The sequence below is a fragment of the Ixodes scapularis genome, unplaced genomic scaffold, assembly GCF_016920785.2.
Source record: "Ixodes scapularis isolate PalLabHiFi unplaced genomic scaffold, ASM1692078v2 PGA_scaffold7__128_contigs__length_106722199, whole genome shotgun sequence".
Taxonomy (NCBI): Eukaryota; Metazoa; Arthropoda; class Arachnida; order Ixodida; family Ixodidae; genus Ixodes; species Ixodes scapularis.
In genome coordinates this window covers 52,782,131-52,803,481 of record NW_024609882.1, presented here as the reverse complement: position 1 = coordinate 52,803,481, position 21,351 = coordinate 52,782,131, and the positions used below count along the sequence as shown (strand labels likewise).

At 45.5% G+C, this 21,351-nt stretch overlaps 1 protein-coding gene across 1 annotated transcript in view; it reads right to left on the bottom strand.

Annotated features, from left to right (window-relative positions):
* Window positions 1-1,446: 1,446 nt before the first annotated feature.
* LOC120846092 overlaps window positions 1,447-21,351 on the bottom strand; it is an 82,573-nt gene continuing 62,668 nt past the window's right edge. The window contains exons 4-5 of the mRNA XM_040217763.1: window positions 20,616-20,672; window positions 1,447-1,551 (exon numbers count right to left, since the gene is read on the bottom strand). Of these exons, the coding sequence (XP_040073697.1) occupies window positions 1,447-1,551; window positions 20,616-20,672 (162 nt within the window). The remainder of the gene's footprint in view (window positions 1,552-20,615; window positions 20,673-21,351) is intronic.

Below are 21,351 nucleotides of genomic sequence, written 5' to 3'. Positions count from 1 at the left end.
GGCATGCGTTCGTGTAATCACTACTGCGCGATGCACGTTAAAAGAAATTACACCATCTTCTCGAGGGGAACCATGGGGTGATGCGGAGCATCGCGGACTTTCCAACAACGTTCACGCGATGTACCAACGCAAGTTAACAACGTAATAACACGCAAGTTAACAACGTTATTAACAACGTTACTAACAACGTTACTAACAACGTTACTAACACCGTTAATAACGATCCGCGATGCTCCGCATCACCCCATTGTTCCCCTCGGGAAGATGGTGTAATTTTTCTTTAATTGCACACTCAAACGCTGCTCGTTAAAGCTTGGCTAGCCGAAAAGGGCTTGTCCGTACGTAGCGTGGTCAAATAATGGCTTGTTATGCAAAAAGCAAGAAAAAATCGAACACGTCTTCCTGGACTGCTGGGATGCGGTGTTCCTTTGGGACGTCTTGCAAAAAATCCTCAAAAAGGACCTCTCACTAACGCCACACGGGATGCGGTATACGTTTTTTAGCTGTTGGAGGGGGCTGCTCTGTGACCCTTGACATTATCATACTGATGGGCGTTCACAGTTCATGGAAGTGCTGCATGGCCGTGCGCCACACAGACATTGACGGACGTGCTGCACACACGTATTTTGTTGAGCATATGTGTTTCCTGAAAGAATTGTACAGGGCCCAGCAGCCCCAACCCGAGTGGCGGCCACTTCTTGAGCCACTCCATTCCCTCAAATATTTCTAGTATTTGTGACGTTAGTGAGTCAGCTGATGTGTTTTAGTCTTTAACTTGCGTCAATATACAACGCCCGGCAATAAAAACATTAATAAAAAAAAGCGCCGGTGGCTTAACGGTTATCGCGCTTGCGTTCCCCGCAGACGGCCAGCGTTCGATTCCTGGCCGCGGCTGCACGTTTTTGTTGACTCTGTAATGTGATGTTCTGGTAAATTCGAGAACCGTCTTGGCTGATTCGAGGTTGGAATGTTCTTCACACCAAACCTTCTATGCCGTATGTTCCAGAAGCCCACGCGTGTACAAAAGGGGCTCCATGTGGCAAGCCGGAGTCAGTCTCGCCCCAGCGTTCGATCCTGCTGTTACGCCGCCATCGACGCCCCCGACGCTCTATTGTTATCTTCTGTTCCCTTTCTTGTTTGGGGAACAAGTTCGCCCCAATGAACGCTTAGTTTACATCATAACAAATACCTACCTTCTAAAAGTCCTCAGTCACGTTACATGCTTCAATATGAGGGCACAGTAAATCTACAGCAGCGTAACCTTACTGAAATTGTCGAGATGATGTATGAAAAGTGAAATTGTTTTTTTTTTTAAACAATAAGTCTTGTAATGCTGCAGATATCGACTTTTATTTTTTTTCTTATTTTGACAAAATTATAAAGGAAAACAAAATAAATTAAACCGCACATTTTGTAAGAATGTGTGCTTTCCATCTCACCAGCAGCTTATAGCGCACATCTCTGGCATATATAGTTATACACTGTCTCATTCCGTTTTTGCCATGCTTCAAGCCAATGTTGAAGTTTTGTAGCCCACTCTTCATCGCAGTACTGTGGAAAGAAAAATTTCAACATGGTCATTGGCCGATATTAAAGAGTAATAATTATTATACGTAATAGTTTTGCTTAGAGCATATTATATTTATTTTATGTTGTTATTTTATACTTAAAATACTTATTTTAAGAAAGAGCGACGAGTCGTACAACAAAATATTTGAAGTTCAATATGCTCTAAATAAGATAAATAATTGTTTATCTTTATGGTTATTCTCGCACTTAACACACTTAGATATTTCATTAAGACAGAAGATGGAGGAAGAGAATCAGTTTTCATCACCTCCATAAAGGTTTAACATTAGCCTGTATAATATTCGAAGAACGTCAGTTTTTCCCACTGGCACAACAGCTCAACAGCTACAGTTAGACCATCCTGACCACTACCACAACCTTGACGATTACGCTATTTTAGCACTGCAACTAAACCTACCAATTAATAAGACGACCTTGATTATGATAATACTTTTGAAAAAGCAATGCCCCGCTGACTCCTGGAGGTTCTTGAAAAGTTACAAAAATATAAGAGCAAAGCAAAATCTATAAAACGAGTTAGAATCATTAAATTTCAATAATCACGTCACATATACTTGCTCATTTTTATATCTGACGTAACTTATATAAACTAGGTCAGTTTTCCATTGACAGCGCGATAAGCACGAAAAAAAATACTCAAAATATGAATTTAATTTGGCTCGCTTTTAGCTCTTAATGAAAAATGTTTTTATATATTTTGAAAAAAAAGAAGAAATCACCAATATTTTCTATATCCCGGTCGCAATGTCTACATCACTATATTCAAAAAGATTAGTTACAATCAAAGGCACAAGTTTCATTTAAGTGTAAAAATTGCCCCAAATGTGTCGTCATAAAAAGGAAAAGGAAAAACGGTGTGTGTGTATATGTGTGTGTGTGTGTTTTAATTGATAGCGACCTTTCTCTCAGAAGCCCCGCAATGCATTAAATGCATTATTTAAGGAGCGATCGTCTTTTTTTTTCTTTTTTGTTAAAAGGGGTTTCCAAACATTTTGGCTAAATGGTAGGATAAAAACAAAATGTCACTGTCTCGAGGGTCACAACATAAAGTAAGTATAGTATAAGAAAACGTAAACAAGTATATTATATAGGCATTTATAGGAAAAAGAAAGCTACGGCACAGATCTAAAAAGACAAATATCAGGTGGAAAAATACAACTGCTTTATCTTGAAATTTGTTTGTCAGCTAAATTATGCCATTACTCCATACGCGTGACGCAGAAATATCTCCATGCATAAATCAAATCACATAGTAATTTCGACAGGTTCCTATGGGGCAGAGCACTAATGAGTGTTATCAAACTGATGCTCTTAATATGCAAAATATAGGGCATGGGACGCTAAGCACAGTGTACATGGGAACGTAAAGGAGTTTTGACATTCGCGTTACACAGGGGAAACAGAGAATTAAAAATTGTGTACCTAATGAAGACAAATGCAAATTAATATTATGACGAAAGGACGCATATTGGGATAGGAAGTTTTCTCTCGATTTTCTGGCACCCTTGTTCACGCGGTTGGTGCACATTTCGGCGCGTCCCGGCGCCGTTTTTCACAGGCGCTTATTTTTGCGCCGGTAACAACGGAACTGCTGGAAACGGGCCGCGGACCACGCTTCATATAAAGAACCGCGGCCTGCCACCGGCCGGTCGGATGACCTCCACGGGCCCGATTTCGCCCATGGGCCGGAGTTTGGAGACCACTGGCATAAAAGATATGAAATGTAGTCTGAGGTTATGATGTCCAGTCAAATAGACACATGAGACAACGCGTCACGTGGCCTGGCCATACACGACGAAATGATGGAGCGTGGCGTCAGGATGTCAATTTGCGGTGTAACATAACACCATAACGCTACGTGATCGCACGTCAGGTGACTCCACTGCGTCGCATAACGTTGTCACGTGAAAGATTTTCAGGTTTATTTCACTCTGTCAAGTCGACGAATCCCCCATTATACATAGCAGAAAATTTGACGTCCCCTGATAGCACGACATGCGACGTGGTCACCATTCGTGACGATCAGCCAGTATGCAAAGTCTCTAACACATCTCCTCAGGGGCAGGGCGACGTTCCCGAAAGCGATCTTTATGAATACCACTCGCTCATGGCAGCCGGTGCTGGTTTCTATATTGCTACACACAATGATTTTGCGTTTTGTTTTTTTCAAATATTATAAAAAGGGTTTTTTATTTCTTTTTTTTCTTAGATAAAAAACAACAATTTGCTCGTTCTGCAGTGATGTCCGGACTAAAATTTATTCGCAATAGGAGTGGCGACTACCCTTCCGATGACGCGATGTCCGTCTGACGCGGATATGTGCAAGTGAGGTGATAAACTACATATAGATTCACAATTGTTGTTCAGGCAAAGCGTGGCTGTCTGGCAGATTTATAGACCTTAAAAAATTCCGCGTTCAGGCTGCCACGTGCAATTTAAAATGACGTTACCTCAATACTTGTTTTGTTTATTCGTGTAGCGAAGTTTTCCCAACATAAGTCACAAGAAGGAATCTCACAAACTCGGAAAGGAAAATGTCCCAGGCAGCACATAGGTCTGGGTCGAAATTTGGCTTTTGTCAAGGCGTTTAGGCACTTGAAAGACCGAAGATTCCTAAAGAAAAGCCTAACAAAACCGCCCTTGGTAAGAGTCTGGGTATTTCGGCACTAACTTGCCTAGCAAGTGCCAGACTTAGGCGCCGGCCGAGGTGCCCGCAATCTGACGGAGGCATTTTGCGGAGGAGGCGCCGTGTAACCGAGCTCTCGGTTGCACATCTAAAGATCCCCAGGAGGTCGAAATTAATCCTCAGTCCTTCGCTGGGGCGTGCCAGATTCCCGTCGTCGGTTTGGCACGTAAGACCCCGAAATTTAACTTTTGCCAGACTTAGGCTTTACTGGCTCGTATTTCGGCTGTCATCTGGCCTCTTTGGGCCAAAATCGCCAAGCAAATGAAAAAGTCAGGCTTCACTTTTTGATACTTCGGCTGTTATCTGGCAGCTTTGGGCCAAAATGACCACATATGTGCAGAGTTAGACTTACTGCCTTGTAGTTCGAATGACATCTGGCATCTTTGGGTCCAAGTCGCCAGGCAAGCGCCAAAGTTAGGCTTGCCTGGCGACATCCGGCCAGAACGAGGTCTAATGCTTTGCAGTAATGCTGATAAGGTATTGGATGTAGGCGGAGGGTCCGCAAGTTAGTTGAATAGGAATGAAGTTTTATTGTGCTCGTAACTTTCAATTTCATTATGGTTATGTCTTGATTTCCCCAGGCCAAAAATGGGCTGAATATTTTGCCGCGGCTGGACCAGGTTTTGCAAACGCAGATTTCGCCGGATTGTTGTATTCGCGCGTTGGTGCAAACGCCAATATTGGGACGCGCAGTGAGATTGGTTCGACGTTGCAGAATTGCTGCCATCGAGCAAGCGCTGCGCGAGGCTGATATCCGCACGTCCCCTCAACAGATATCATTATTAGGCGGTACATTACAAAAGAGGGCGTAGCTCTTTGCATGTTCACATGGCCGAGTGAGCACTGTCAAATTCTAGCAGTGACAAAAAGCGAGAACGACAATGGTTCTGTGGTATTGCGCCCTCGTCACACTCAGGGAACTAAGTTAAAATCCTGGCAAGGACGATTGTCTTTTTTTAAAAAGTAATTTTAAGCACTTGACAGCATAAAGCCAGGCATTCCTTTCCCTCACAGTCTTTTACTCGTCCCCCCTCCTCCCCCCCGCTTCCCCTTTAACCAGAGGTGACATTCCAAGCCTCCGGTACAAGGCATGGAAAGTTTTTACATTCAGTCAAAAATGCAGAGTAAGCTTAGCTGCATTGTTCGTGCCCCCTCGACTTTGCCTTTTGCTAATCCTCCCCACCTGCTCGTGTGTCTTCGTGTCGCTGTCAGCGAGCGCGACGGCCGCATTAAGAAATCGGAATGGTGGAGCTGGAACGCGTGACATCAATACGCAGGGCGCAAAAACACTAGGGCGAAAAACGTCACGTGACTCTTTCCGTCTAGCTGACGGGATCTCTGCGGTTGTTGTTTGTGGCGTTTGCCAAGTTATAGAAATAAGTGGGCCACGGAGGTCCGGTTTCCGAATTGCGCTCTTCAGTGTTCTGTTGCTTTCGTGCGTTGCAGACGCGGCCGTGCTTTTTTGTTGTAAGTGGCCGGAATAAGTCCACGTCAATTTTTTTTAATGGTGATATTTTTCGCCGGAGTTCATGGCACCCTTGTGTTGTGTTTGTTGACAGCGCTTCGACAAAAACTGCTCCTCGCCGACAACGAGACGTCAGTTGAATGTGCGCAACCTTCTTTCTCGACTGTGTTTTCGGGCTGCCCGAGTGGGATTATGCATCTATCAAGGAATACATGATATTGTTACATGATATCGCTTTTATTAGTAAGTAGACTGCAAGCATGCTTCTGATAGTAGTATTGCATTCCTCTCAATCGTCGCGTTTTTTGCGTTTTACTTTTGTTTTGTTTTGTTTGGCAGGAAATTAGTGTTAATTATATTTTATAATTTTTGTTTTATTTTACAGAGAAGTATGACTGTTGTAAATATGTCTAGAATAAGCAGTGTATAATTACAGTGACTAATAAACATCTGGGAGTGTTTGAAAGAAATATGTTCGTCTGTGTATTTTATTGACATGTGAAAAATGATATGAAACATTCTATAGAACACAGACTTGCAGAACGTCGTGCCAAAACGGAGCAGACGCATCATAGAATATTCGCACGATATTGTGCTAACACTAGACTGGGGCAAAACGCTGCACGACAATACCTGCTGGATATCGAACGGTGGTGCAAAACTACACATTTGAGCAATGTTGGAACCGACTTTCAGCCGGTACTGGCACTACACTGCCAAGTAGCCCGTGCTGCTTGGGAACGAAGATGATGAAATCTGACTATCGTGTTTCCAACGCTTATTTAATTTACATTTCTTCTGGAGCCATGAAAGTGCACTTCCGTAGCAGTCCAGAAGAATTCAAAACTTCGGCAGGCCTCTGGGCTTTCTTTGGCACTCCAGTGGCTAGCAAAAAAAAAAAAGCCAAACTTTGCCATGCCCCGAATCCCCAAACTAGGATTTACTTCGGCAGTTATGGCTCAAGTCTGGTACTTACTTTGGCACAACCGCGGCTGACCAGAGAAAAGCTAAACTTTGGCATATCCGAAATACCCAAATTAGGCGTCGCTTTGGTAGTCATGGCTCCAGTATGGCACTTACTTCGGCACTCCTGAGGTGGACCAGAGAAAAGCCAAACTTTGGCAGGTCCGAAATGCAGAAATTATGCGTTTCTTTGCCAGTTATGGCTCCAGTATGTCATTTACTTCGGCAGTCCTGTGGCGGATCAGAGAAAAAACAACTTTGACATGCCCTAGGATCGCCCAACTGGGGCTATAATTAGGCGACGTTCTTTTGCACCAATGAACGCCATGGAAAAAACCTAACTGGTCCAAAGTTGAGCCCTTACGGTCACCAGAACTTTGCCCAAGTTGGGCATATATCCGGCGTGCTACCTGGGGGGCCATCCCTCCTCCTACCAGAAGTCTGACGATGAAGAAACAGTAACAGTAATGTCTTTCAAACTCAATTTGAAAGCCACCAACAGCAAGTCTAGGCTGCTCTCGGCCAAGATCGCCAGCAGCAAAGGCACAGCCATCTGACCATCCTCGCCGACACTACATAGAGCCTTGGAGCCGCCATCCCCGAGGCTATCAGCCGCGCTCTTGCTGCAAACACCAGAGCTCCATCGAGCCAACCACAGCCCCCACCACAACAGCTCTTCGGAGACATCGGTAGAGTCACCCTGGCACTGCCCCACCAGTCTTGGCAGCCCCAGTCTCTGCGCCCCCAGCCCAGCCCTAGCAGGCAGCCCAACGTCCCGCAACGGTCTTTCGCCTACGCCTGTCCGCCAACTGCAAGTAACGATTTTCAGAATAACATCGCAACCCAGCTTTTCGCACCCGGGTTTTCTGAGCCCCGGCTCTGCCAGTACCCCGAGTAACGACCAGCCGTTGCACCCTGTGAGCCCAGCGCCATGACCCACAACAATTCTTTTTAGCCACTACCCCAGGGAAAACCAGAGGTTGTTCCCTGTTACGGATCTCCCCTGGGAGAAACTTGGCCGAGGTGTTTTGACACGCCCAGTCTGCGTCACGACACCCCTCCTACACCAGAAAATCTGAGATCACTGAGTTACAGCTCCTCGAGCACTTCGTCGATGTATGGGACTGTCGCTCTTTTGGCCTTCCCGCCAAGGCCAAGCTCCGCACCTTTGAACGGGCGCAGCTCCTCTACCATGTGGCAGTCCGATGGATGGGAACCACTTTTGACGGCTATGGCGACCGTTCAGCCTCCAACCTGTTTGAAACCGCGGCCTCGTGGAGAGCCTCGCCACTGCGGAATCGACCCAGCTCAGACTACCCCGTCACCATCCAGAACAACTCGAGCTTCGGGCCAAACGAAAAACAAATCCACGAAAAAAAGAAGCAACACAAGCCGAGAAGTAATGTTGCTCTTCTCTCAAGCAACTGGACAAGGCCGCGGGCAGCTGCTTATCTACCGTACGTCACTATCTCGAAAGTTCGGCGAAGAAGGTTCGAGCGTCGCGCGCTCAAGGCGAGGATGAACTGGAACTTTCGAGAATAACAAAGCAGAGGGAAAGTTACGTCTGCTGCGAGAATGACCGGGAATCTTCTAGAAGACCGTGACCAAGCATTGCCTTCTCGGCTCTGCGGGCGGCAATATATCCATGGAAAAAGAGACAGTCATAACTAATTTCAATTTCATTCAGTAACAAAAGAAAATAATACCCATTTTCCGATAAAGCAAGTAACGAGTCTCGTTTGGATATCGCTGTTCCCTTTGATTTCGAAAGATTAATGTAGCTCTCTAGAAATTTTGTATGTTTCGCTAACCAAAAAGGGTGCTCTCTCTAAATGACGGGCATATGGGCAACAAATGCAGTGAGTGGCAGTGTGCACCGACGGGGCACCTTGCGTGATCGCGGCATGTTTGCAACACGATCATTGTCCTTGCTGTGTCACGACATAAGATAAGCCACATGCCATAGGTTTTGCATGTTTCACCTGGGTAACTTCCTGTTAATCTTTCGACCACACTTGAGTTGTGCAGCCTGTTCATCGCGCAAAAACTCAAAATGCATCATTGGTTTTATGAGAGAGGGTTAACACGGAATGCGATGTGCATTATATGTCAACGTTAAAGACCGTTTTTAATGCAAAGGCCTTAGTACCTACATGAGAGGAAAATTTTATGGCGCATGTCGGCGGACAAAACAGTGAAAATGGAAGCGCGCGATCGTAGAGACAAGGAGATTAGTGAAGGACAAGGGCACGATGGAGAGAACGTCTCGGCGCAGAACCCGATGCGCGCGCTGCGCGACCACGCGAGAGGGAGACGACCTGACTGGGCGGAAGCCTCAGCACACGCAGATGCTGGGGTGAGTCTGAACTTGAAGGTATGCGGAGTGCTTATGCCTTGGTTTGTGCTAAGAAGTGGAGTTTGAACCAAGTACTAGCTAGCACTGGTTTAAGTAGGCAGCAAAAGAAGTCGGAGTGTGATCGAAAGAGACGGGCTGCCAAAACGGTGAACCGCGAAAGCTGCTGCAGGCAGCGGGTACCGCTGCTAAGGTTGAAATCCTGGCAAACTAGAACCCCGAAGGTTGAAAAAAATTAAGGCGAGATCCAGTGATGGATCTTTAAGGAATGCCTTAGCATGACCCTTCGGAAACGTCACACACATCCTTCGTTGGTAAACGCTAACACTGACCCCGTAACAAAATCTAAAAAGAGGAAACAAAAAATGAGGAAGCTAATAATAAAAAGCCAAAACAGAAGCGTGAAGGGGTCAGCATTAGCGTTAACCAAAAGGGGGCCTCTCTGGCGTTTTGCAAGGGTCGTGCTCACGCATTACCTTACGATACACCGATGGATCATCCATTGCGTGTCTCGCCAACCACTGTTTTTGTATATCACAGATTTCAATGAACGTATGGGTGTTACCTCCTTGCAGAGCCTCTGTGGCATTAACGTCGAACATCTTCTGTAGTGTTTGACATTTTGCTTAAGCACACAGGCGCCACACAAACACGCACCTCTTGTGTGGCGCGCGTTTTCTGAAACATTGTTTATACGTGTTTGCGGAAAAGGCTTCTAAGAGAAACTTCGGCACTTGAGCAGGTTCAGAGTCCCCAGATATGCGAATGACTTTTTCATACTGAATAAACCGGCTGACAGACTAACTAGTGATGTAAGGGTTGTGCTCGAGGTGTCTGGATGCTGTGAAAGTCGCTTAAAAATCACGTAAGAAGAGAGGGGAAAGCCATTTCAGCTTCCAGACCTCAGGTGAAGTCTACAGAAGGACCATATTTGCTGGATGTATGAGCCAGGTTCAAAAAAACGTATATTTTTATTCAACTTCTCTCATTCAAAAATAGTAAAAAGAAGCATTGATGCGATTAGTGTTGGCTTTTAAGAGGTTTGGCAGGGACAGTGCTCAAGAACGTTTCGAGAATCAGGTAGCACTGCAGGAGAGAGCCGTTTCCTTTCGGGCACACTGGTTGAGTGTGTAGGAAGCATGGTGAAGGGAAAGCGATTCAGAGCAAATCCGCGATAGGTGCACGGCGAGGCCGGTTTTACATTATCATATACACGCCGTCACGTATAATCTTTAGAGAGTGGCCGCTCAGTACGAAGTAACCGCGTTTTTCGCTGCACCCAATGGGCTGTCTTGGTTGTTCAGCAGGATCAAAAATCCAAGTTATTCTGTGAAGTTTTTCAAAACCTGACACCGCACCAAAGATACAAGGTCATGTACATAGCCTGTACGTAACCTGGATGGACGGCCTTTCCATCCAGGTTACGGCAGTCATGTATAAGTTATCCATGTCATGCGGTTCTCCTTATATCCGACAGATGGAGAGGTGTCTTAATTATCGTGCACACGAACATGCCGTCACTTCGCACGCTACACCTTCGGGCGCCTTTCCACTCATTGTAGTCGTTGCCCACGTGCCCCATTATTTAGCGAGAGCAGCTCTTTGGCTAGGAACCCAAATAATGTTTCTTAGGGGACACATGACGCTGACATAATCAAAGCAATTGATTTTGAACCACTTGCTTTGATTATCCGTCACGCCACGTGTGTGTGTTAGCCGGTTTACTAAAAATGACAAAGTAAACCATATATCTAGTGACTCCAAACCTCCTCAAGACGCGAAGGTTCTGTGAGATAGGTATTTTTCAGACTGTGAAAAACAACACCTAAATATAACCCCTTAGATCGCCCATTCCCTGCCTGCTTCTTAGACCACATCTGCTGACGCCGACGTGATAGCCAACTAGCACGGGTGAAATGCAGCAAGGAGAGCAATCGGGCTTGCCACCAGCCACTGTTGCAGCAGCCGTAGTTCACCTTACACCGTAGTGGGAACGCAATCCGCGAGTTTGTTTTCTGGAATTCCACATCCGAGGTGTCACCACTCAAGGTCTGAATTGCCACCGCGTCGTCTCGGCGCATTCACCAGCTGCCGCCGATGACGTCTACGACGTTCTGGCCAAATCCATCTCTATACTCCGCGACAACTTTTCTTGGCAATGCAGTGGAAGGTATAGCCCCGCGTCCCCTCTCCCATTTTGAGTGTGCGCGGGCTCTCCTCCTCTCCCCGGAAATGGGGGAGGAGGAGAGCCTGCGTAAACTCAAAATGGGAGAAGGGACGCGGGCCTGTACCTTCCACTGCATTGCCAAGAAAAGTTGTCGCGGATTATAGCAACACCGTATGACCAGCTGATCAACTAAAGACTACTCTGCGCGAGCGCATCGAGGTTACGAAACGCTCCCGCCTGCGGCAGCTTCTCTGGGCGGAAGAGCTCAGTGACCGGCAGCCAATCCAGTTGCCGCGACGTATGACCCACCTTCCAGTGCGCGCTAACAATCTGGACGACGTGTTCTTCCGGGAGCTGGTTTGGCAACGGCTTCCTTCCACTATTTTGATGTTTTATGCTACAGAAACAACGTTTGACCAGCGAACTTGCCACGCTGGCCGACGCGGTGGTAGTGGCGACCAATCTATCCGTCGGCAATGTTACCTTGGCTCCACACCAACCAATCGCCCTTGACTCTGAATCGGCCGCCAACAACCTGCCTCTCAAGGCCAAATTCGAGCAAATTTGTCAATGTTTGGCTGAGATTCGTCGCAGCTATACTAGAAGACGCCGTGCTCCATTGTGAGTCAAGTCGCTCGCCTCCGACACCTCGTCAGGCACGCGTCGAAAGGACGCAATCACCGAGCTATTCTGGGGTCTGCTACAACCACCTTCACCTCGGTTCCAACAACCGCCATTGCGGCAGGGAAACAGGCTGGCTGACCTCTAGAGTCGACGAGTCATCACGGCCTCAAAGAAAGTCACCTGCTTTAAGTGAGTGACCGAGTCACCAAGAACCGGTACCTTGTCAACACCGGAACCGACATCAGCGCTGTTCAAGCAACGCATACCGACATCTCTTTAACGCCGATCAATTTTCTGCCCGCAGTAAACAACATGCCATCCCAGTCTACTGAAAACGGTCGATAATCCTTAACCTCAGCCTCCAGCGTGTTTTCCGGTAGATTTTCTTGGTGGCCGATGTCAGTCAATGAATAAAAGGCGCAGACGTTTTTAACCACTACAAGCTCCTCGTGGATGTTGGAAGCGAGCGGCAGATAGACTCTACCACGCGACTTTCCATCCATGGTACCGTAGCGGTCGGCAATGCACTCTGTACCTCATCGTGCACGATCCCGGAAGAATCGTTGAAGGCCTAGCTGAGTAAGTTTCTGATCCTTACCCAGACACCTGATTGAACAAAACACGTCTCGCACCACGTAGAACAACACATCGGGACAACGGCACCCTCTGTTTACTGCCATCTCCACCGTCTAGCCCCAGAGAAACTATGGGATGCTCGCCAAGAGTTTTAAAACATGTTAGATATTAGTGTAATCGGGCCCTCGTCTAATAACTGGGTGTCTCCATTATACATGGTGCGAAGAAAAATCGTAACTGGCGGCCATGTGGCTAATATAGTGCCCTAAATAAAAACAATCCACCGGACAGGAACCTTCTACTCAACTTCCATGATTTCACGGTGAACCAACACGGCGCGAAGATCTTCTCAAACATTTATTTGACACAAGCATACCACCAGATCCTCGTAACCAAAGAAGATATCCGAAAAAAAAAGAAAAATAACTGGGATCACAACAACGTATGAACTTTTTGAATGTCTCGGCATGCCCTTTGGCATCAGAAACGCGGCTCAACCATTCCACCGGTTTATCGACACTGTCACACGATGGTTACCTTTCGTCTTCGCATACTTGGACATTTTGCTCATAGCCAGCAAATCGCCTGAAGAACACATGACCCATTCATACCTCCTCTTCAAACGATTGCGCAACATCGGAAGTGTCATCAACGCCGCGAAAAGTGTGTCCGGAGTTCCAGAATTGAAATTTCTTGTTTATTGGCATAACCTTTCAGGCATTCGTCCAATGCCTTCAAAGGTACTAGACACCAAATATTTTCCGCTACTAACTTCAGCGAACACGCTTCACCAGTTTCACGGTTTGGTAAATTTTACCGACACTTCATTTCGAACTGCGCAAAACTGCGCGATAATCTTGAGATTCTCCTAACAAAACAAGACCGACAAATGTCGCCCCTTCCTTTGAAGGAAGATGCAGAAGGCGCTTTAGGCGAAGAACTCACTTGTCGTAGCAGCAATGCTTGTACATTATAAGCACGACGCCCCAACATTGCTGATGGCCGACGAATCTGCCACAGACGTGGGAGTGGTGCTACAACAAAATTCCCACAGAGAGTGGTGGCCAATTGGTTTCTTTTTCAAGAAGCTCTAGCCAGCGCAAACGCGCTACAGCTTTATCGGCGTGAGCTGTTGGCTGCCTACTTGGCTGTACGACACTTTCGAGATTTCGTCGAGGGATGGCCATTAACCATATGGACTGAACACAAGCGTCTAACTCCCGCCATTTGCAATTCCGGGTCTCAGTACACACCACCCGAGATTCGCCAGCTAGCCTTCCTGGCGGAATTCACAACGGACATTCGTAAAATTAAAGGAATTTGCAAGGTGCGCGCTGATGTTCTCAGGCGGATTGACGCCGTCAACACTCAACATTCTGCTTTAAACTTGGAATAGCTGGCGCATCCATAGACCACCAACGAAAAATCACATTCCCTCAGCAATTCATCCTCCCCACAGCAACTGCGAGATGTAAGCTTCCCAGGAGGCCTCATTATGGTTTACGATCTGTGAACGGGAACGCTTAGGCCTTTTGTACAACGTGAGCTGCGACGGCAGTTTTTCGAAGCAATTGACTGCTTGACGCACCCAGAATCATAGGAGTTACTGTGATACCGGTACGTTTGGCCCCGGAAAAAATTCTATATTCGTGATGGGGTGCGTTCGTGCACCGAATGCCAGTGCGCGAAAGTCCTGTGGCATCCGGTACCACCAAGTCGACAATTCCTCCAACCAGACAGCCGTTTCAACAAGACGCCTCTGGACCTTGTCGGAACCCTACTGATTTCTCAGGGACAGCGCTTCGTTCTTACATGCGTCGAAAGATTTACACAATAGCCTGTGTCAACTTTACCACTCAATATTACCGCCGCCACCGTCGCTGAGGCGTTTATCGTTACATGAGTATCCCCTTTTGGTTTTTCACCAGAAATTGTCACCAACAGGGGTCGACAATTTAAATCGACACTCTCTTACGGGCTCACTCAATTGCTGGAAACCAACCGCTTGAGAGCGACTGCCTACCACCCAAAATCGAACGGGATATTCAAACGATTCTATTGCCATTTGAAATAGGCCCTTGCAGCTTAGGGTGGTCTCTCGGATTCGGTTCGGCATCTCCCTCTTGCGCTTCTTAGGATCCAGACAGCCTTGAAGGTTGACATCAGATTTCCTACCGCCGACGTTATGCACGGCACTGCACTTCGCTTGCCATCAGAATAGTTTTAAATAGAACTGCCTCAACAAAGACAGTTGGACTATGTCGAAGAGCTCAGGTAAACTATTAGCAATATGCGACCGCTTCCAACATGGCAAGTTACTTTGAAGTCTTCCTATGTGAACCAAGACCTCCAAGACGCCGAACATATTTTTGTGCCAAAGGCGCAAAAGAAGCCACTGCGCCCACTAATCATTGAACCTTTTCCACAAGTCGAAAAAAGAAGGGACACGTTTGTTTTGCATGTCAACGGCAAGAAGGGCACAGTCGCATTGAAAATTCTAAAGCCGGTACATATTGAGGAAGCGTATGTGCAAGAAATAGTGTTACATGACATTGACCATACGACAGAAAAAAGCCAACTTGGTAGGCACCCAGATGTTTGTGTGCTTTGATCATTTTTCCTACCTCCTATCTTACAGGGGGCATATTTTTAGAGACTGGGCAAACAGCTTGGCACGTCCGGTATCAAGAATAGAAAAAAAGAAAAAAAAGACATGCGTAAGGTAAACACTTGCGAGGATCAGCTCCTCTCTGGACACCACCGAAATATAACGTTGTGGATCGCCCGTCTCCTGCCTGCTCCTTTCATCAAACCTTTTCTTTTAAAATTCAGTAACATCCACAACAACATAAAAGATTAAAATATTGTACTTGAGTATGGAGCAAAAATATATACTTGGTAGTTTTATTTTTATCAAGTAGAAAATAAAATTATCACATAAATAATCTCGTCGCTAAGGCTAGCAAAATGTGGCAATTTATCGGAGCAAAAAATATGAAAATAAATTTCCGCTTAAGGCGGAGGTTAGATTTTTTTATTAAATCTGACAGCATATGCTTGTGCAATATAGGATCCCCCACTTGAATACCTCTTATAGAAATTCGTTAAAGCAAATTAATTTTCTTAGACATCGAAGCTCTGTAAACAACATGAAACGTGTTTATGCCATATTATGTGAACGAACGGGAACGAAAATAAACTGTGCATTCCAAAATGAACGGGAACTAAAAATAAACTGTGAATTTCATTTTATTTCGTTATTCTGACCAGTCGAGCATACTTTACTTGCAGGAGAGTTAGTTTCAATGTGGGAAGGTGCTGTTTCTAGGAGAACTAAATGCAGTTATGTTCAAGAGTAAATATTTAGTTTTCATTGTCTGATTTTGTACGTATTTTGAAAATGTGCCCTTTCGTATGCGGCATTTGATGTACCCCTCATTCTGCATAATCCGCAACAGCGTGTGTATACACACAAATGCGATTGAATTAATAAAATATACCTAATGTGTCGTTCAGTTACTTTCTTTTTTTTTTTTTTTTGCGCGCAAAAGAAAGAGTGGGAAGATTCTTGTTAAGCATTTAGATCGCCTTCTGAAAATGCCTTAATGACTAACACTTTTTAAATGGCGGCATGAATAGTGATGGGTTTGTGGTGTTTTTGTTCTGTAAATAAATAATTCAGGTGTATTTTTATTTGCAGAAGAAAAGTTTAAATGCATTTAGTGAAATGCAGCAATAACGAGCCGCCAAGTAAAAAGAAAACATACCTTAATATAGAAAAAAGTATTCATTTTGATTATTTCGAATACCATCCAGTACTTTAATAAGTTAGAAAGAAGAAATATAAAGGACCAGAGAACGTGAAAGCATTGCACAGAGGAAACACCGTTATTAGTCCCGGAGATTCCGTGACCTATTCACTTTAACACCCGAAAGTTCGGGAACGTAATATCACCGAAAGACCCAACGAAAACTATTTACCGACTGAACATCTTGGACGACCTCGGACGGTCCCCCGAACAACAGACAAGGAGGGGCCTTCATAAATCCAGCCGAATGAGCAGACTGTAACTTTGGAGCGCTTCGTCGTTTATCGTAAAAAGAGAAGCGCGCATCCCAGCCGAAAACACTGATGGAGACGCACAGGTATTCAAAGGACGCGATTCATATTTATTGACTGTTCAATGCAATCTTTAAAGTTTTGCTAAACTATTATTTAAAAGAAAACGCTTTATAAAAAAACTGATACACAATATCTAATGAAACACGCGATTTCGACAACCTCCTCACTTCTCCTTTCACGAGTCGAAAGCAAAATTATGAACTGAAATGACACGTTGGCAGTAAAATACTTTAGCTACTTGTTTTTGAAGTAGAGCTCTCGGATGGCCAAAAAGCATGCGTTTCCTGTAAGGCTCGTCAAAATATGAGGCGTTGGAGATTATCAACCATCTGCGTTCCTTATTTTGCATTATTTTGCTCATCTTCTCCCCATTTAAAAGCGCAACGAAAAAATTCGAGTACACACCTAATTGTGAGATATCCCAGTGACCTTCCGCACAATAAAGTTTTTCTGCTATAATAAAAAAAAATAAAAAGACACACACTCGAACGTATGATCTGAAGCCAGATCGAGCCGGGCCGTTCATCCGAATTCCGTTTACTACCAACTCGGCAGAGCTACACACTAAACATTATAACACCCATAATCGTGTAAAAAGGGTGTAAGTTAGGAAAAACACCCTTCTTACACTTCATTTACACGATATTTGAATATCGGTGGGTGTAAAAAGGGTGTGCTGATGTTTTTCATCCCTTCCACACCCTTTTTACGACCTCGCTTATTGCGATGGCGTCTGAAATCGTGTAAAAAGGGTGTATGGGCGAATTATACGCCCTGTATTAACACGGTGTGAAAGGGGCGTTATGGTGATGCCAGTCTAATACACCCATGATTTCATATCCGTTAATGCTTATTGCTTTGCTGAAACTGTTGCTGATGTACGGCGGTATAAACATCCAGTATAATTAATCGCTACACGAAGTCGCGTATGGTTAGGAAGTGATGGAGTATAGTTTTTGCAACTCCGATCGAACTCTTCGTCCGAGAGGAGCCGAAAATTACGTGTCGCGTGTGCGTCAGTTTCATCAGTTCAACTTCGACTTAAAAACAAAACATCTCCACTCGCAAAAGATGAACGAAGACGTGTCAATATACAACCCAAACAGCACACAGCATTGCGCCGATATAGGATCAAATATGAAAAATTGCGCCGTTACCATTTTGGTCCAGCCAATATCTGTGAAAAAAAGGATGGGTCGCGGCGACGCCATCCTGACATACCGTAGGCGATGCCGTTTTTGGTTGAGCGTCAAGATTCCCGCATGAATGGCCTATGCCGGCGAGGTATGTCTATTTCTTAACCGCCTAAAATCCGACGTTAAAAAAGAAAAGAAAAGCAAGATGAAGCAAAACGGAATCTGCTTACTTTTAACCAGAGAAAGACCTCCTGCGCTGAACCACTGAACAAACTATGGGCCGTGGCGCCCTCATTTCGTGTATTACAAACTCACCTGACTGGCCCTCGCACTACTTATAGCACCTTCACTGAGATTTTATTTTTGTGTGTAGTTCTAACGAAACAATTCCGCAAGACAATCGAAAGTGCCGAATTTATGACACCCCGGCTATAGTACGCGATCCTTAGTTGACACCAAAATATCTAGCCTCCCGACGCTTTTTTTTCCTTTTTTTTTTCTTTTTTCGTACGGGTGAAATTGCATCTCTTGTTTCATGCGTTTGAATTTGTTTTGTGTTATTTATTTCGTGATTTCGCGGTCGGCATCAGAGCACGCACGCCACTGCGTGAAGCAAGTCCTGACGTGTCCCATTTTGCGACCCTCCTTGGGCAGCCCAGGTGGCTTATACAAAGCCGCAGAGGGAGATTAGCTGCTTTGTCCACCCCTCTTTGACCTCGTCTTCTGATAAGCCTCCACACCTTCTTTTGTGTCTTCGTGTGGCTATGAGCGAGTGCGAAGGCCGCTTCTAGCAAATCAGAGGGGTGGTGTGTAACACGTGACCGTTCTCCGTGGGACAGGGACGCTTGGACTATAATGTCACGTGACTCGCTCCGACGCGCTGATGGGCTCACTGGGGCCGAAGTCTTTGCCGTATTCCAAATTACGGTGAGTATAGGGGCCACGTAGGTCCGGTTTCTAAAAAGCTTCCGTCAGGCGTCAGTGTTCTTCTGTTTTTCGTGCGTTGCAGTCGCAGCCGTGGTTTTTCGTCTTGAACGGCCGGAATACGTTCATACTAATTTTTTGGTAATATTTGTGAATTTCGTCGGAGTCCATAGAATAATTGTGCTGTGCTTGTTGGACGCGTTTCGACAAAGAACTAACTGCTCGTCGGCGCTCGTGAGACTTCCGCTGATTGTGATCGACCGCCTTCATCCTCGACATTGTGTTTGCGTAGTTTTGTGCTGCCCTAGTCGGATTGTGCATCTATCACGACAGAGAGCTGCTCATCGGCGACGGCGAGAGTTCCGTTGAATGTGAGCAACCGCCTTCATCCTGGACGTTGTGTTTGCGAATTTTTCTGTGGTGCCCGAACCGGATTATGCAACTATCACGGATTACATGAGATCGGTGCTTTATTTGTAAGTACTCTGCAAGCATGCTTCTGGTAGTAGTCCTGCTTCCGTCTCAATAGACCATTTTACTGTTTACAAGCATGAACTGCTGCTTACGCCTCAATCAACTCCCGGTCGTTCCGTCTCTGCCAGCCTGTCGTGTTTTGCCTACGTCAGCAGAGCTAGAAAGCTTTAAAGTAGGTTTAGGCGAAGGAAAGCCTTATTTAAAGTTTGAGTGCATTTATTTTAAGCCTCTAAGAATTTTGTAGCTTTGTCACAAAAACTTAACACTAGGTCACAAATGCCAGCATTTGAGGTTTGACATGGGTTTCTCGCGAATTCGCGAAAGAAGAAGATGAGGTCCATGCACGTTTTTTCTGGATTCAAAAAATAAAGTGTTCCACATGTTTCAATTTGTTAGCAATCATTTCTCCGTAAATACTTTTTGATGGAGTGCTGTGTTACACATTTAGTATAACTTCTTGTAGCTGAATGAAGTGAGAGTTACTGCGCAGGCGAGCTGGTGAAGGATCATGGTGAAAAAAACCCAAGACTAGGACAAAAAATCGGGACAACACAACACGTCTCAAGACATTTTGAGGCAGTATTGTGTTTTCCCAATTTTTTTTGTCAGTAGTCTCGGGGTTTACCCACCATGCTCTTCTAGCTGCAGTACACGTTTTTGGTAGGGTGTACTGCTGCCATCACACCCTAATAAATAGGTGTAGAGCAGAATCACTCCTTTCTATGTAGGGTGTAAGGGATTACACCGGTTTTTGAGGGTGTGATAAATAACACCATTTTTCTAGGGCGTTTTTGTACACCAATAAGGGGGTGAGTTGTGACCCATGCCATTTACACCAATAAGGGCGTGAAAATGTTTAGTGTGTAGCATGGAACTGAAGCCAGACTTGGAAACAGACCGCACTTCGCACAGTAAACCCTCGTTCTGCTAAGCATTTCATGGGAAAAATTGATTATAATTAGCCACCCAAGCATGTTTTAAGCCTTATCGTAGCGACTAAGGGTTCGCAGGCGACCATTTTGACATCTCAGATCCTACTTTCACAAGGGCGCCTTCGGCTCTGGCTATCTTTGCCGCGTTAACGCTCGCAGGTGGCAGAAAATTGCGTGTTTCGTTGCCGGCTTCAGACGACGTTTTCACGTATTCGTTCGCAAAGAAGTAGCGTTGTTATAAAGATGACGGTGACCATAGAAGACGGAATCTATCGTGCCGATGGAGACGGTGGGGTAGCGAGATCAGGAGCATGCGCGGGCTTTTTTCGCTGTGATTTCCAAAGGGCGGAAGGCGCTGCAAAATAAGTTGGAAATAAGGACTTAAACATGATGGCTAATTTTTTCTATCACCTAAGAGTTTGACGAACCTAGACGAAAAGTGTTTTTCGAAATTTGTATGGAAATTATTGCACTGTAACGCTGGGTTGAACTACCAATGTGCCGGTATCTTTTTCGAAGGGAAGTTGTGTGTGATAGAGCAACGCAGCAAAAACTAGCAGATCGCACGAGCCATATAATAAAAAAATGAGCATTATACAAACCTGAAATTCCTTAGGTGGGAGTTCATGGTTCACACTGTAGTAAGCTTGCCAACTTGCCTATAGGAAAAAAAAATCAATCATAAGCCCTTTTGATGTAGGCATATGTCGGTGCTTCCCAGTTGTTTTACTTCAAGTATATTACCGATCGAACCAACTTCCAAACTCGTGCTATCTTCATATGCACATTCTTGCTCAATTAGGCTTCTGCTCAACGTAACTTATGGGGTATTCACACGAGAAAGAAATCCCGGGAATTTCTCCACGGCACGCGCCTCCCGCGACGAAAACGTCAGGCTTTGCGATGCGCAAAAGCCTCGCGTTTCGTCTCGTGATTTGCGCGTGCCGGGGAGCAATCCCCGGGATTTCTCCCCCGTGTGAATACCCCTTGAACGCCTCACTTTTGTTCTAAAGACGTTCATATGTTCTTTAATTTACACTCGCGATTCAATGGTTTATTAATTGTGGGAGGTTCGCTATAATATGAAAATGCTCACAGAGATGAAGCGGTTTATGCTCGGTTCACCCCTAAGATGTCTCTAAGAAAGAACCTGTGCCCGCCGACAAATCAAGCGTCACCCTATTCAGCACCTCTCTCTCTCTCCCTCTGTAAATATGAGCGGGAAGGTGGCCACGTGGCAAACGTTTAACCTAAGACTGGTCCAAGAACCACGTAGTTCCCAGCCCACTCTCAGCCCAGAGGTGACCAGGGTGTACGATATCTAAAAACAAAGGCATT